Source organism: Gymnodraco acuticeps, unplaced genomic scaffold (genome assembly GCF_902827175.1).
Source record: "Gymnodraco acuticeps unplaced genomic scaffold, fGymAcu1.1, whole genome shotgun sequence".
NCBI lineage: Eukaryota > Metazoa > Chordata > Actinopteri > Perciformes > Bathydraconidae > Gymnodraco > Gymnodraco acuticeps.
Window position 1 is genome coordinate 433,196 of NW_022991001.1, and position 18,363 is coordinate 451,558.

Sequence of the window (18,363 nt, forward strand, 5' to 3'; positions counted from 1 at the left end):
TAGCGCTGCCACGATTTCCAGAAACCCCCTCCTGTTTAACTCAACGCTCTCTCTGGAACGTAAAACATGGAGAAAACAAGCTACTGTGAAGGAAATCAACTTGAAATCAAAGCTTTAAGTACCAGAGAGACGATGCCCAGAGAGCATCTGATAAAACACTTGGCTTTTGCAAACCCACCCAAAAAAAAAACCCCTCCAGTTACCCAAGGAAGCCTCACAGCTCCTCCCCCCCATTTTAAAAACACCTTTAAGCAACATCAAAAAATAAATCTTAAAAGCAAAAATACTTTCTTTTTTACGTCTATTTTCTCATCATTTGACGCTCTGTTAGGGGAGGGGGGAAAACAAAAAAACAAGGAGATCACAGCTGCCTGTTCAGAGATGCTACAATTTTGCTTTCAAACACCCCTCACACCTTTAGAATAATGATCAAACATATCTGTGCTGAAAAAAAAAAAGATATTGCTGCCGCTTCAGAAAGAAAACTGATTTTCAGTTCAATTGAAGGACAATGTTGTCCCTTTAAAGACTTTATGACAACGTCTCATCATCCAGTATTCAAGCTCATACAGCCAGAAGAGGAGTTTCTAATGCAACAGCAGCAACTAAACACTGGGGAATATGCTGGTGAGCTTGGCATTGGGATAGAGTATTCACATATACATTCACCAACTTCAATTTGAACATGATGGGGCTTTAAAAATAATAATAATAATAATAATAATAAGGATTTGCAAAAATGCTCCTTGTTTTTCCACAAAATCTTAATTAATCCGAAGCAGTCGGGAAAAATTAAACACTATTGTTTTGCACAAAACTCCATAAAAAAAAAAGTATTCCTTGGACCCGTTGTTACAGAAATGTGTATCAGCTTGTCGGCAAATGTTTCCATCAAAGCTGCTGAGAAGCCGCCTCTGACGCTCCTGTGCTGTAGCAGCGTGCAGGAGGAGGACAGTTTGTCATCAACAGCTTCCCTGGCCAATGGGTTTACAGTATTCACCAGCCTAATAGGATGTTATTTCGTATTTATATAGAACAGCCATAATGTCACAGCATGAGGCTGCTATTAATCCCCCGTGCTGCTGAGCGGCTAACATCCAGGAATCAGTATGGGGCCTTGTGTTTCTACCCATCTAAACTCTGTATTATTCATAGGGAAAGGGAAAAACAGTCACGCAGTATTTCAATAAAGCTGCCCTTTTTTTTTTTATTGCAACGTTCATATTAAAAATAAACGTTCACATTCAGGATGTTTTTACGGAGATTGTTTGTTTGTGTTGTCTTTTCCCTTGCATAATGGATGTTTTTTAAATTAACTGGGGTTTAGGTTAAATTCATCGTAGTTGTGCTCGTACTCTGCTGCACAGTGACAGGAAACAGCAGGCTATGAATGGATGAGTGCACATGGGAGTATAAGTAAGGCACTTGAGTGACGACAACAGTGAGTGGACAGGACGACGGCCGCTGGGAGTGCACCGCTTCAACGTTAAAGAGGCTGCGATAATGGAAGTCGTGTCCAGAGCAATGGCTTCTGAACAGCTTTGATACTCATTTACGCTGCTGTGTCACTGAGATACTAGTAAACACACTAGGCTCATACGCAGGATGCATGGTCCATGAGTTTGGTGCAAAACAATATTGCTTCTGAATTCATACAAAAAAATGATAAGAATGAGGCAGCTTTTTGGGAGAAAAAGACAATGAAATGCTTAAAAATAAAAAAACACCTTTTCATCCATTTGACAGGCTTTGAAAACAAGAGAAGCTGAAGAGTTGCCTGAAGCTCGTGTGTTGTCTGTGCTAAAGCCCGGCGTGTCCTGCAGGGGAGATCAAACGCAGGTTAGAAAGACGTGTCGGACATTTTTAATCTAGTGAAAGTCTTACAAATCATCTCAAAGCTTCTTACCTGTTATTATTTGCCGTCCTGTTGGCGTCCTGGTTTCTCCTCGATCTCCTCCACGTCGCAGTCTCCTCCGGAAGTGTGGAACTCGGCCACGTAGAGGCTCTTGTCGATGCTGCTGGGGATGGGCTTGATGTCGGTCACCAGCTGGTCCTCGATGGACTTCAGGTTGAAGCGGTCCTCTGATGTGATCAGGTTGATGGCCAGGCCCAGGTGACCGAACCTCCCTGAGAGGGACAGGGTGTGTTTAATGGAAAAAAAGTCTTCCAACAGCAATATTTGGGATCCACGATTGATCAGCCAACAGCTCAGTCTCGTAATATCCGATCTTTTGGCGGTCAATTTAACAAACATCAGGTATTATGGTTTAACATCAAGCAAACAAAAGGTACCGTCACAGCCACACACACACGAGCATACAGTGACACACAGTATAGCCACAGACACACATCCTGACTGCTGTGTCTGATATTGCGACATGTACGTTTCTTGAAATAAAGATCATCAAACTAATCATCGACACGGGGCAAGACTTGTACTGTTGCTATGCCGTTACACTTTATTTCCAGTCCTCTGTGGGGTGGGAGCATTCTGAGGTGTAGACTAGGGATGCTCCAATCGATCGGCCGATATTCACTCTCTGCCGATCGATCGGTGCTCTCTATAAAGGCCGATCGGGAGAGCCGATCACATGACGTAAAATACATGACACTTTTCTCTGTGTGCGGCAAAACAAGCTCGCCAACATGGCTTCACCGGTCTGGCAGTATTTTAAGGTGTCCGAAAAAGACAATAAAATAGCGGTTTGCAACGTGTGTGAAGCAGAAATCCTGCAGCTCCGCCCGCTGTGACGGACCGGTGAGCAGAGCGACACACACACACTAAGAGTTATGCTATGTTCACACCGGACGCGATGAAAATATTCGCTTCGCTCTAATCGCTCGAGTTTCACCACGGCTGTCAGTTGTGTTTACTCGCATCGTTCAAACAAGACGCGCTGGCTCGGGGGCTACAACTACAACAAAATGAACATATTTCACCTCGTAATACACGTTTCTGAATGATGCCGAAGTAACAACATACTGATACCGGTGACTGTATTCGCCATGACACAGACAGTCTGTGGTTTGTTCTTGTTTAACTTTTGTCCAGTTTCTGAACAGATATGATTACAAGGCATTGAGGATGTTGTACGGTTCACTCATTTTGCCATTTATTGTATAGAAGTGTGGGGCAACACGTATATGAGCAACATAAAGCCATTGTCAATACTACAGAAAAGGGCAGTAGGAATAATTCATAAAGCTGACTCAAGAGAACACACCAACAGACTGTTTTTTAAGTCAGGACTCTTGAAACTCAAAGACAGCTGAGCTGCAGACATCATCAGTAATGCACAAAGCAGAATGTTACCAGCATATTTACAACAGTTGTTTGTTTTTGGATCAGACAAGGAAGACCACAGAAGGAAATTAAATTTTAAGCATCCATATGCAAGGACTACTCTTAAACAAATGTGTATTTCGGTAGTTGGTGTACAATTGTGGAATTCTCAACACAAGGATCTAAAGAATTGTATATGTATTTTTCAGTTAAAGAAGTTGTATAAATGAAGAAAGATGGGACTATATGAAGCAGAATGTGAATAAGTCCATGTACTCTGGTCCTTCATGTTTTTGATGTCTCCTCTGTATTTGCCATTGTTATTGTTGTTATTGTTATTATCATCATGTGTCGCTTTCCACCTTCTTCTCCAGTAGGATTCAGATGAGGGTGTTGCACTTTTCTTTTCCTTATACATGTGATGTTTTGGTGTCGTTTCTTTCCGTTAACCGTCAAGTGGGAAATAAGTATTTTTTTTGTGTGTTTCTCTTAGTATCCTAAGATACTGTTATGTTTGGCTGTGAATTTTTTTTTTTATTATTATGAAGGGCAGACCATCTATTTGTATTTATTTGTTTTTTTTAGAAAGGGGCAGGTCACATAAGATTTTATTCTTCTCCCTGCTCCTTTTCGCTCAATGGTAGAGTCATGTTTTGTGGCAATTATTGTACATTTGGTTTTGCGTACCATGAGCGGGACAAATAAAAATGAAATGAAATGAAATGAAATATGAGGAGCTGTGATCTCTGTGTGCTAATTGCTAACAGCTAACGGGTGATGTTTTCTGGTTGAACGTCAGTGACGGCAGGCTGAGCTCCTCACCGCTGATTGGCTACCGCGAGATCGCGTCACGCGAATATGATGCTCGAGTTGAAAAAAATTGAACTCTCGCGTTTGAAGCGGCACTGTTCAATCGCCTCAATCGTGTGATTCGCGCCGCGTCCACCACTTCATGCTCGCCGTCGGAGCGAATTCGCGTCTGTCCGCGTCTCTGCATTGACTTTACATGTAATCGCGCCACCCCCAAACATCGCATCCGGTGTGAACGCAGCATTAGACCTAACACACTTAGCTATTTTATCTACCTCTGGAACAAGCTAAACTAGTTATACATATATGTATTCTTCACTGTCGGGTCACTCATTACTGGATCAGTGAGCTGCATGAGATACTGACAGGCTGTCAGGAGAGAGAGAGAGGGAGAGAGGGAGAGAGGAAAAGAGGGAGAGAGGGAGAGAGGAAAAGAGCGCTTCCGCTCATTTCTCCCGTGTTATTATCCAAAGTTAATGTAAACTTGAATAATGTACTTAATTTGAATGTAATAATTATGTTGGTTGTTGTTTGTGGTAGCGCCAGTGAATGAGCCCCATTAACTGAGTTTTAAACATCACTTTAAATGGAAGATCCCCATAGGCCCCGCCCATTGGATCGGCAATCGGCCGATACTGATTCCGGCGATCGGAGCAAGGCAAGGCAAGTTTATTTATATAGCACTTTTCAACACAAGGCAATTCAAAGTGCTTTACAAAAAATGAAAGACATTAAGAGGAGCATCCCTAGTGTAGACCGAGCCAACTCTTATAACTCTGGCAAACCAGTATGTTGTATGGATGCCAAGAAGTGTTCAGAGTCAACACTGCAGTTAGATCGAGACTAACAGAGACAGGTTTTACTGTAAGTCAGTGGTTCCCAAACTTTTTCAGTCGGGACCCCCTTGGGTATTGGAACTATTTTCGGGACCCCCCCCAACCCGGTTCCCATCTATATTGGTAGGATTAATTGTTGTAAAAACATTACATTTTCTCTGCTAATAATAAGAAGATACAAAGATCCAACTATAATTTATTATGAATTACACATGAACAAAAGTGCTTGTAATAGATACTGTGAATTAATTTGGCCTAATTAAAACTGGTTGGCCTTCTTCCCTGAGTAGTAGATTTTTAAATTCAAATTTCTTTAAGGAAAATATATTAACTACTATTTCTATTGCAGGTTGCAAACGATCATATCACTTTACCATTCCTATTCCACACTAGCTAATCAATTACTTGTGTGTGCGCTTGCTTTCCCTTGCAGATCTTCTCAAGCCAGGGCTGTTGTTTTGAGACTGCCCCTCTCAGTTCATTCTCAATGTTCAGCTTTGATCTGTATTTCGTTTTGATGGCAGCAACAACAGAAAAAGCCTATCTCACACAAGTAGGATGTTGCAAAAGGCAGAATTATGCCCCCAGCTTTCTGACCAATGAGATATTTTCGAGCAGTGTTCGTTTACAATTGAATAATAATACATTTGATTTATATAGCTGCACTTTAAAAACAACGTCATCTCAAGGTGCTTCACAAAGCTAAAAGGAGAAAATAATAAAATAAAAAAATCTTCCCGCGACCCCCCTGCAGTACCTCCGCGACCCACCAGGGATCGCGCCCCACAGTTTGAAAACCACTGCTGTAAGTGACATGGGAGCCTGCCTGCAGACCTCCACTCTCAGGACAGTTCCGGTGCAGACCTCCACTCTCAGGACACCTCCACTGTCAGTACAGGAAGTGACGATTCTGACGCGTTTTTTTTCCTGCTCACCGAAGGACTCGTTTGATGGAAGTTTTCAAATCACAATTGGAGACTCATCACGGAGGTGATGAGTCCGCCCACCGTGCACTTTGGGTCGGCCTTGGTCAAGCCCTTTTGACCCCCCCAGCCTGGTTCTCATAAAAGCTTTTCGCTCAAATGACACCATGGAGGAATGTAACGGGGACTCTGCCCGCCTCACGAGTGCCTATTTTCGGACACTTTTTTTCACTTTCCCCGGTTTTATAATTTTTTTGGCTATTTCACCCGGTTTCTACCGGGGACATTGCCCAGTCTCGGGTGTCCCCCCACGGCCTGTGTCCCCCCACGGCCTGTCCCCCCCCCCACTCATCCATATATTAACGGATTTTGACCATTTTTCTCCTCTCACTGATCGAATGGCAAACGCGACCCACTGTCGGAGGGCCTCCGCGCCGGCCCGGCCTAGTGCCGGTGCTCTGGCGGTCGGTTCCTCCGAACTGCGGGTTCGACTCTAATGGCCGGGAGGGTGTGCTGCGTTGGGGTGGGGGACTTCTCCCACTCTGCGTGTCTCTTCCTTCCCGGGCCGGCCGATATGAAGCGTGACCAAGACGCACCGTCCAGGGGTCCCACCACGGGCCCCGCAGCGGGGTGGAGGTTCCCAGCTGGAACCTCCCCACCTCCGCCGCGGTGCACCCGGCAAACACGGTTGTTTCTCGAACCTTCCACTGTTCGCACAACGCATTTTAATCGCACTTATTTTTGCACAGCGGAACGTTTCTCACTGGATGAGTTTCAGGCGTACCGATTATACTGGAGCACCAACTAACGTTCATGACTTCAGACAACAACAAACCACAGTGAACAACAGTGGGATATGTTGTTTTAAAAAACGGACGGATGGAAGCGTCGATAAGAGCACGGTTGTGTGCAAATTATGCAAAAAGGAATTCGTATATCACCGCAGCACATCAAGCCTCAAGTATCACCTCAATGCAAAACATATAGCAGCTAGCGTGGAAGCTAGCGTGGATGTTAGCCTCTTTTATCGCGTTCACACCAAAAAGAGCCGGTACTAAAATTAGTTAATGAGAACCTTTTTACCCCCACGAAAGTCCCTGTTAGAGAGCAGAGAGCTGCTAGAGAGCAGGGACTTTCGTACGGCTCTCTTGTGAGAAAAGAGCTATATTTCTGATTGGCTGGGCGGATTGCAAACCACGCCCCGTAAAACTCCCAAAAAGTTTTGTGAAGCCGCCATTTTATTATCCTCGCATTAGCATTATTAGCATTAGCCCAGCGCAGAAACGCAGAGAGACTAACTTATGGCAACACAAAATAAAACATGGGAGCGGTGGAGATGAGGAGGTGTCGGCGTTCTGGCGATTTACTCTGAAGGCTGCTGGGACTCCCAGCAGCTTCTACTGAAGCCAGTCCCTAACTCCGGGGACTTCCGGCCGGGGACTTTGGGCGGCAGTATACGCCGTGAAGTGGTTTGCGGCCTGCCAGTAAACCCAAAGCAGAAGAAGAAGAAGTGACGTCAGCGGCTTCATTTGCCTAATCCACCCCCAGGTTCAAAGAGTTCTCATGAACTAAATTCTCATGAACCTTTGTGGGAAAAGTACTGCGGTGTGAATGCGCCTAATGGTATACTAAAATCCATGTGAAAAAAAATTGCTTCTCACTGTTCTTAGGTCAAATATGTATATGCGATTAAAAATGCGATTAATTTCGATTAATTAATTACAAAGCCTCTAATTAATTAGATTAATTTTTTTAATCGAGTCCCGGCCCTAATATATAACATATGTATATAATAAGTGTCACGATCCGATTTTATTTTGTATTTGCGTGCATTTCCTGTTTGGAAAGTGGCACTGTACTGATAGTGGTGATTTTATTTTGGAATTCTTAGCGTGCACTTCCTGTCCTGACAGTGGAGGTGTCCTGAGAGTGGAGGTCTGCACCGGAACTGTCCTGAGAGTGGAGGTCTGCAGGCAGACTCCTCTCGTAAGTGAAGCCAAGAATTTAGATCCTGTAAAAGTAAACGGGTTCTTGCAAATGAGACGGTGAAGTGTAATCATAATGAAGTAGAATACAGCATCGAGGCGTAGGAAGCATACCTGATCTTCCAATGCGATGGAGGTACGTCTCAGCGTTCTTGGGGAAATCGAAGTTGATGACCACATTGACAGCCTGGATGTCAATGCCCCTGGTGAACAGATCTGTCGGAAGAAGTTGGATTTGTCATTTCTCTTGTTTTTCCTGGTTTAACATCAATGGCTTTTTTTTTTTTTAAATGCATCATTTAACATAAGAAACTCACCAGTGCAGACCAGGTTTCTGCACAGTCCATTTCTGAAGTCGTGGAACACACGGTTTCTGTATTCCTGAAAATATACAAGAGATGAAAACACTGCTAAAGAGGCTAGGAAGAAAGACACAACAAAAAACATTTAAAGACGCAAGAGTCAATTTCAAGCACTTTCCAGGTACCTAATAGACAAATGTCCAGATTTCTGAAGCCTTTAGCACCACATCTAACCTGTTACTAGAATTAAATACTGCAATCAATGTATATTTTCTATTTTATTTGACCAGTTTTATTTTGTTATTGATCATGGTTATTTAATGCTTTCTAATGATCCGTTTTTTGAAAGGTGACTGAGTAGAAGTAGTAGTTTTCCACAGAGCACCTCTTCCTCACCTGCATCATCTTGGCATGGATGTAGAAGCAGGAGTATCCCAGCTGAGTGATCTTCTTGGCCAACAGCTCCACCCTCTGAGTGGAGTTACAAAAGATGATCGACTGGTTGATCTGAAGCTGTGAGGTGGAGAAAAAAAAAATCGAATGTTATGGATTTCTCATCTACCATAATAATAAAGACTGAACAATAAAAAGTGAACACTTCTGTGCTGTGTTTCCATTTGTTTATGATAAAGTGTAACGCACAAAGGTTAGAACATCTTCTGCAGCATTTCAGAATGAGATGAAGTGCCATAGTGACTGCGAGGCTTGGACAGCGAGTAGTTACCCTGGAGAACAGCGTGTTGAGACAGTGGACTTTCTGCCTCTCCGTGACGTAGGCGTAGTACTGAGTGATGCCCTTCAGAGTCAGCTCCTCCATCAGGTTTATCTCATAGGGTTTCTGAAGGTGCTTGGACTACAGCAAGGACAATAAACAGATTAAAATGTGCATTTAAAGGCGGTAGAATTATCACACATTACAAGAATGACCGAACTTCCCTCAAATAAGTAATAAAATGTGTTGCTTGATGAGTTTGTTTTGTTTCTCTTGCACTGTAGTGGCTTACTAAGCATTTAGATATGTTGTTTCATAATCACAACAATCTAACCCTGTGCCTGTTGGCTGCTTTAGACAAAGACAGTCCCTGAAATGCATGGAGCAGACGAACAGATCTGGGCACGGCGTGACAACAGCTTGGTGTGCAGTGAGAGCCGAGCGGTGCCAGGTGGCCTGCGGCCATGGAGCCGCCGAGGGCTGCAGCGATCAGCCCAGGACTCACCATGAACTTCTGCACGCTGATGGGGAAGGTTGCAGAGTAGAGCAGGATCTGCCTGTGCTTGGCCAGGAAGCTGATGATATCCTCAATGAGCACCACAAAATCCTGAGACAGCAGCTTATCCGCCTGAGAGGAAGCACAGACACGTTAACAGGCAGGCTTTTCTCCTGACTTCCATAAACATGGAATGAAAAAAATAATAATAATTGTATAGAAATTAAATGCTTTTGACAATATATACTAGCAATAAAGAGCATTTTTCTTGTTTAGTCATGTTTACCTCATCCATCACCATCATCTGGACTCTATCCACTTTTGCAACGCCTTTCTTTATCAAGTCCAGGATCCTACCAGGCGTGGCAATGACCACATGCACTGAGGTGGGTAATGGGAGAGAAAGGTGTAATAACATTAGTATATGATCCTTCTTTGTTGTGTCCATTATCTGTACCTTACATTTTTTACTAAATCAGACCTTATTGATCCCAATTTGGGAAATGGTTTTATTGCATCAGCATGTAAACAAGGCATTGAACATGAATTAAACCAAATAAACAAAGAAATGATTATACAATAAACACATTAACAGTACAAAGATATACATCTATAGAGGGTACAATATAACACAATATACTTTAATAGACCAATCTATTATTAAAGAAAATATAAACATAGGGTATAAAAGTAAATTGTAAACTTTTTTTTAAATGAATCAGAAAAATATAACTTTAAAAAGGCTTAGTGGGTTGAATTGACTAATTGTTGATATTTTTCTGCACACTGTGTAGTGTGCAGAAAACCTTTTTGGAAGTACCATTAGTACGTCAGTGAGATTCACTGTAGCTTCTTACCGGTCTCATCCAGACGCATGATGTCATCTCGCAGGTTGGTGCCCCCTGTGGTTGCCATGACTTTGACCCCCCCCAGGTGCTTGCTGATCTGGATGGAGATCTGGCTCACCTGCAGTGCCAGCTCCCGGGTGGGCACCATGACAAGTGCTGAGGCAGGGAAATGTACAGGTTACTATAGCTATAATGACAGACATGTATTTTTTATTTTTGACATTTGAAGCTTCTATTGAGGTTTTTGAATAAAGCTTTGAATATCTTTCGTCCAATGAATGTTATGATGTAATCTCCTTACAAAATTAACCATTTGAAGAAAAAAAAAAGGACAAATCAGATTAAATTAGTTTGTCCTTTTTTTTATTTGGGTTGTTTTTAAAAAAAAAAAGGCTTTACACCAATAATAGGCATTCAAGCAGAATATTTTGTTTGCTTAAACTAATAATACTGGTTTAGCTACATTTGTATCTGCTAACAGCAGCAAAAGCTAAAATGTTGATTTGAGATTTTAATAGCAATTTGATCAATCTGACTTCTGTATGAATCGGTACAGCCAGGTCAGAGGTCACGTAGGCCATTGTTAAGTGAATTGAGCACGATGAAAATACAGGCAGTGCCTCACCCTGTATGTAGTCCTTCTTCAGGTCGATTCTCTCCAGCATTGGGATGAGATAGGCTCCACTTTTTCCTGTTCCATTCTTAGCCCGAGCCAGAATATCCCGTCCAGACAGGGCGATGGGAATGCTCTCCTCCTGCAAGGAAACACAAATATTATCTTTGTGAGTATACTGTGGCATCATTCTTCAATCGTAATGCTGCAACAATTCTCTAATCTACAGAAACTGTTTTACTCCAACACTGACATTTAGTTACATTATCTGACAAGAATTCAGGATTCAAATAATGAACCAGTTTTACATGTTTGACTATGAAAGGTTTGTGTATTTTATTCTAATGAGCATTAAACCATAGCACACATGTACTGAGTTGTAACAACCCTAAATAACAAATGAATGACATTTAAAAAGCGATTTTCTGTAATGGCTGTTCAGGCATGATGATGACATTAGTTTCATCTGGTTAGAAATTATAATTTGCCAAAAAAAATAAAAGAAGCCATACCTGGATAGGGGAAGGTTTCTCCCAACCCATCTCAAAGATACCCATCAGGAGTTCTCTTTTGAGACAGTAATCTTCAAACTCATTCCCCTTAGTAGACGTGACATCCTGCAGTAAACACAGGAGGGTTAGGAACACAGTAGAGCTAAGAAACAGTAGGAAAGAAGAGAAGGGATAGTTTGACTCACAGAGGTTCTGACTCTGTCGTCTCTGGGAGGGAGCTTTAGGCTCTTCTTCCAGTCGTCCCCGAACTTGATGCCTCCTCCGTCCTGAGCGGCACCGCCCACTGTCTGGGGTGCAGCCGGAGCCTTTCCTTGAGTTGTGGGTGCTGGCTGGACTGGAGCTGGTTTGGTCTGTCCTCTGAGCTGCCCGTTCTGCTTGTTCAGTCCCATGATGACGGGGCCAGAGTTTTCTGTTCTGGCCGTTGCCATTATTCCTGTTTTCCTTGTTTTTTTTCTTCTTCAAAGTATTAGATTTTTGCCTCTTAGGTTTTTCTTTTTAAAAATTCTCTTCAAAAGTAAAAAAGTTTAATAAAGCATTAACAAACAATATTCTCTATTCTTTTTAAGTCCAACAGAAGTCAATTTGTAGTATTTACATATACACATGTACGTGCAGTTCGGTCCCCTTCAACAACAGAGTGACTGACGTACAAGAACAACAACAAAAACACGTTTTTACACAAGAGCTCTTCAAAATGAAGAGAAATTTGCACTCATTTGCATGAATATACTTGCCCACAAATAGAAAAATTATATGTGAACAAGTATCAAAGCGGTTCAAGTCCTGAATTAGAACAACTAAGGCAATCTGAACTTGGGGAACAGCCTCTTCAAAATAATCTTAGTTCAATGCTTAATGCTTTTGTTTCAAATTGAACAAAACTTCCTCTTTGAGTCCAAAGAGTTGCTCAATATCCCCGTCCTTGAAAAAAAGGTTGTCCAACTTTGTACAAGTATTTCCCCAAAATCATAAGGTCTGTAATGATTTCCTTTTATTATTTCCACTGTGTGGATTACGTCGCTCGACTGTGTGAAAAAAAACTGGATCCTGAATTCACAAATACAAGGGGGTTTCTAGTCCAAAGCCAAAAAGCTTTCCACCCCTTTTTAGTCCTCAGTGTGCGTTTCCTTTCTCCTCCAGGTGTTTGACCCTCTCTCGCCGGGCACCACAGGTCTTCAGGTCGGTGTGTGACGTGTGTGGCCGTGATTAACCCGCTGCCTCCTCAAAAGTCAGCCAACAACTCAATCTTGTAACCTAAAAAGAAATTCCAACCAAATGGTTTTAAAACAAACCATGAACAGCAAAGTAACTGACTCGGTCGTTGTTGCACACTGTTTAAGTACATTTTATATTCTGAAATACAATGACTGATATTTCAAAAAAGATTCAACTTCACTACAAATCAGAGGGATATCGTGTACTTTGACTCCACTACATGTATTTAATACCTTTAGTTACTTCACAGATGTGGATGAATGATGTGAAATCTAATCAAGTGTTGAATCAGACTTTAGTTCCACCTGGAGTAAATCCACCAGCTACCGTATGCAGTATACAAAGTCATTCAAACTAGTTGCACCTTTACCAGCTTTGAGAACACTTTCATGATCAATCATTATAAAACATATCAATATATTATTCTGAAATGGACCAATCTGCACAATGACTACTTTCACTTTTGGAACTTTAAGTATATTTTAATTAGATTCAAATTAGAATTTGGAGGATGAAACCCTTTTTAATGGTCACAAGTGCAAACAGCATACAGTGACATTTGACCTCTGCATTTAACCCATTCTAGTATTAGAAGCCTAGTACTAGGATGGGTTAAATGCAGAGGTCAAATGTCACTGTATCCTAGTACTAGCAGCCTAGTGGGCCAATACGTTTCTACTTTTACTTGAGTAACTTGCGCTCTCATAGTATTTGACAGCTATATCTCCAAAGTTAGAACAAAAAAAGCTTTAAACCGTGCTGCTTTTCTTTCCTGAAAAAAACAAGAACATTACAGTATTGGAATTTATGTCAATGTTAGAGTATTAAGAAAATTGCACCTTTCATCATTGCTTTACCAAGATTGTTTTGTTTTAGCCGTTTTTATAAATTATTACTATTTTTGTACTGCATACTAACTGGATACTGTGCTCATAGTTGTGTGTGTCGGTAGTGTTTGTTTGTTTGTTGGTGTTGCCTTTTTGACCACGTTACTATTGAACAAATATTTGTATCTTAATGAGACTTAAACCTGTTGACATTAAGGACATATATCTGCCACTGTTCGTCTCCTAACTTATAAGGGGTTCTTGCTATTGAAAATAATAACAGACTTGCAAGCATTGATAGTGACATATCAAGCCAATGTTAAAAAAATTGTTGCAACTTTGATAAGAAACACTAGTTCTTTAGACTTCAGTGAAAGGCTAAATTAAGCTAATTGGCTAACTGGTTTGGTTTAAGATTGCACAGGTGAACCTGCCAGGTGGCAATTATCTTCCGAGGCCGATTAGCGATGCTCAAAATGCCCGGATTGGAAAGAAGACTGGCCTACAATTAAGACTGTATGTCTGACTGAAGTGTATTTAATAATAATTACAGTCTTAAGCGATTGTCAAAAACTGTAAGTCGGGTCCAAAGACGCTCTGACTGAGTGAATTACTTGATAGCTTCAAACATGACCGCACAGATACAAGTCATGTTATTGCATATTTACACACATTTATATGATAAAAGGTTTCACATGTATTACATTTAGAGTATGTCACCATATGCATTGCTTGGTAAGGGTTCGTTCGTCTTCCTATTAATACAATAATAATAATACTGCGTCTCAGGTAAACAACATTAGCACCGTAGGGCTAACGTCACCGATTTGCGAAACTAGTGTTAGCTCCAAGCTAACTAAGCGCTAAGCCGTTTCAACAATTTCATTCAGATTGTCTACACACAATATGACAACAATCGTGTAAAGTTTCGCGACTATTACCAAACTCGTGGTTACCGTCTCGTCCATTTAAATGTTGTCGTTAAAGCTATATGGCACAATAAGCAAGCTCTTTAGCAGCCGGACTATTATAGCACAAATAACTCCTCTCGATAACGTTAGCTATGTGCTAGCGAGAACACAACAACGATGTTTTTAACACAATTTGAGGGTTGCATGTCGCAGAAAACCTACCTTAGTTTCTCTTTTATTTTACATAGGATACTCAGTGTGCGGTTGCTCAACCAATTTCTTTACAATTCGCTATAATAACTGATTTTTAGTTGAAATAAATCGTTTCTTTTGTGTTTCTTCTTCCTTTAAATCAACATGGTCGCCTTATTCTTCGTCTTCTCTTCCTCTGTGTCTCGCTTATATTTATTACATGTGACACTCCGCCACGCTGCTGCCACCTGCTGTCACACCTGGTTACTGCCGAGACGATACAGTCTAATTAATACATTTCCAAATATACATTTTTTAATGAAAATATTCTCTATTCGTGCTGAAAACGATGCCAGAATAAAAAAAACTTAAGTAAAAGCACTGGAGAGATGGTTTACTTTGATGTATTTACCTTTACTTTACTTATTTAGTGGGAATGCTGATACAGCATTCCAATTATCTGTTCTTCTCCGCACGAAATTCTTTATTCTTATTATTCCGCCCGTTATTTTGCCGGTCTTCTCCTCCCGCATTGAACATCGCAGAAACTCCGTTCAAACATCAAAACATTCAGCTCGGTCGGGAATCGATTGCTATTACTTTTATCATTCATAACTTTCATAATTCAGACTTCAACAAATCTTCATGCGACTTCAACTGCTAACTGTCAATTCATACTTTCACTCAGAAACTTTAAAACTTTAAAATGTTACACATCTTTCTGACATTATTCGTGTAACGCAACTTTTAAATCTGATTCTTACTTTTAGAGATATTAAACATTGTTCAGACCTTGGTAAAGAGGCCTTCTTCAGATTTTAGAGTGCGTGATGTCACAGCTAGAGTGGAGGAGAGATTTAATTTTGCCTTCATATTTTCTTTTAAACCTGCCATAATTCCCAAACCCTACATCCCTGAGACATAATTTGTCATGAGAAACGTAGGAAAATATCTCGTAGCTTGAAAAAAAAAAAAAATTAAGCAAAATAAATTAAACAAAATGCCTCTTGAGGGCATGAAGTGACAACAACTTTCAACATGTCTCCATTAAACCCCATTGTAAATTCAGCCTCATCTTTCCCCACCACAGCAGCCGCACACCTTTAGTTAATCTGATGGCGTGCAATGATTTTGCCTCCTGACAAAATTCCCATTGTAAATTCAGCCTCATCTTTCCCCACCACAGCAGCCGCACACCTTTAGTTAATCTGATGGCGTGCAATGATTTTGCCTACTGACAAAATTCAGAAAATCAGACAAGCAGTCAGTGCCTCTGCATCAGGAACAGCAAATGTGTTGTCTCTGTGTCCACTTAACATCAATTCAAACACCATGACACAATTCCATCAGATTAATGATAAAAACCTAGAGGACATTATACAACTTCTGAAATCCTCCTCTTGCTGCCTTGATATTATTCCAACAGGATTTTTTAAAGATGTTTTGCCTTGCATGGCCTCAGATCTACTTTATATAGTAAACAAATCTCTTCACTCAGGTATTTTTCCACAGGCCCTGAAAACTGCAGTCATTAAACCGCTCTTAAAAAAGAATAATCTAGATGCTTCAGTAATGAACAATTACAGGCCCATATCAAACCTCCCATTTCTAGGTAAAATCATTGAAAAAGTTGTTTTTCAACAGTTGAGTAATTTCTTGCATTTAAATAACTGTTTCGATGTGTTCCAGTCAGGCTTTCGTCCAAACCACAGCACTGAGACTGCTCTTGTAAAGGTCTTTAATGACATCCACTTAAACACAGACAGTGGCAGAACTTCAGTGTTAGTATTATTAGATCTCAGTGCTGCGTTTGACACTGTTGACCACAGCATATTACTAGACCGACTGGAAAACTGGGTGGGACTTTCGGAAACAGTTCTAAATTGGTTTGAATCCTACTTAAAGGACAGAAACAACTTTGTTTCTAGAGGTAAATACACATCTGAGTTGACAAATATGACATGTGGGGTTCCTCAAGGCTCCATCTTGGGGCCTCTTCTCTTGGAACTTGGAACCTGATCCAAGATCGATTCTATTGGGCCTGTATGTACTCTGACATAGAACAGTTTGTCACCCAAGAGTGTGAGTGTCTCAAGGCAAAGCGACCTCACAAAGCAACCAGGGCTCCCATGACAACCATTGTCACAACACGCTAGTATGAGCTAGTATGCATTGACTTTTTACACTTAGAGACATGCAAACAGGGGTTTGAGTACATTCTCATTGTGATCGATCATTTCACTGGTTTCGCCCAAGCCTACGCCACGAAAAACAAATCTGCTAAAACTGTTGTTGACAAGCTGTTCAATGAGTTTGCACTCCGCGTCGGATTTCCAGAGAGAATTCACCACGACATGGGGAGAGAGTTTGACAACCAGTTGATGGACCAACTACAGAAGAGCTGTGACGTGCGGGGGTCCCACACAACATGTTACCACCCCCAAGGCAACGGGAAGTGTGAACGGTTCAATAGAACTATCTTATCAATGCTCCGCGCCCTCACAAGTGAACAGAAGGCTGATTGGAAGAGCTCATTGACAAAACTGGTGCACGCGTACAACTGCACCCGCAGTGGGGTCACAGGATTCTCTCCCTACTACTTGCTCTACGGAAGGTCACCTCGTTTGCCAGTAGACCTGCTTTTCAACCTACAGCCCAGAGAGGCAAAAGAGACTTACACTGAATATGTACAGAACTGGCAAAACCGAATGCGACAAGCCTATGAGATCGCATCCAAAACAGCGGCCCGGGAAGCTCTACGGGGCAAGAAAGGCTATGACAAAAGAGCACATGGAGCAGACCTGCAACCTGGTGGACGGGTGCTCGTGCGTAACCTGTCATAGAAGGGCGGCCCAGGTAAACTGCGGTCCTACTGGGAAACTAAAGTGCATGTGGTGGTGAAGAGAAGGAGCAGTGACAGCCCGGTGTATGAAGTAGCACCAGAGGGAGGAGGTAAGAGTCGCGTATTGCACAGGAACCTCCTACTCCCATGTGACAGTCTGCCCTTGGGGAAACCGGAACCCGACCCTGCAAAACAAGAGAGGAAAATACAGACACGGACAAGAACAAGACAACACCAAACCGGCGAACCAGAGGAAGATTCAGACAGCGAAAGCAGTGATGAAGTTGAGCTGGTGTGCCGTTTCCCTTACGACCAAGAACTAAGTCAGAGAGCTGCAGAGTTGAATCCAGCTGCAGATTTGAATCCAGAGGCAGAGACATTTGCACCAGCCCTGACGATGCAAGACGGAGCTCCAGATCTGGAAGATGCAACGGTTGCTCAAGAGGAGACAGAGACTGACAACAGAGGCATCACAGCTGATGGAGATGGTGAGAACCGCACGGCAGAGCCTGGGGAAAGTCTACAAGAGTCATCAGAGGAAGATGATCCTGACCCTCCGCCAGCGACCAGCTATCCGCAGCGACACAGGCACCGTCCCCGAAAGCTGACCTACAACGCTTTGGGTGAGCCGACGTGGGAGCGGCCGAGAGTCTGCACATCGTGAGTATGTCACCAGCCTGCCACCCACCGGTCATGTGGCGACCGTGGGCATCATTAGACGTTGAGGTAATGGGTTGAACTCACATTACACGAACATTACCCTAGTTCGGAGAAAATGGACTCTGAAAAGTAAAATGGTGAAATGTATATGGACTGTGAAGAAGAGACAATTCCGGGAAAACATATTGCACTGGTACTGTACAAAAGAAGAGACTGGTAACAGACTAAAAGAACCGGGGCCGATATGAGTTCTGCTACATTTGAGAGTTGATCTGATTGGGATCCAGAGTACAGTAACTGATGTTTAGTGGTATAGGTCTAAATGGGTCAGATACTTGGATAAATGGGTACTAATTGAATTGAATGTCAAGTGCCACTTTAAAATAAGTAATACCA

At 42.0% G+C, this 18,363-nt stretch overlaps 1 protein-coding gene across 1 annotated transcript; it reads right to left on the minus strand.

Moving 5' to 3' along the window:
• Positions 1-552: 552 nt before the first annotated feature.
• Positions 553-14,681, minus strand: LOC117559312 (probable ATP-dependent RNA helicase ddx6). Its single transcript, XM_034236009.1, has 13 exons — positions 14,496-14,681; positions 11,506-12,574; positions 11,321-11,425; positions 10,821-10,950; positions 10,205-10,351; positions 9,634-9,728; positions 9,357-9,479; positions 8,864-8,992; positions 8,536-8,652; positions 8,155-8,218; positions 7,952-8,053; positions 1,907-2,127; positions 553-1,817 (listed from the first exon to the last, which is right to left on the minus strand). Exons 2-12 carry the CDS (start codon positions 11,746-11,748, stop codon positions 1,913-1,915), a joined length of 1,470 nt encoding a protein of 489 aa, XP_034091900.1. The 5' UTR covers positions 11,749-12,574; positions 14,496-14,681; the 3' UTR covers positions 553-1,817; positions 1,907-1,912.
• Positions 14,682-18,363: the final 3,682 nt, after the last annotated feature.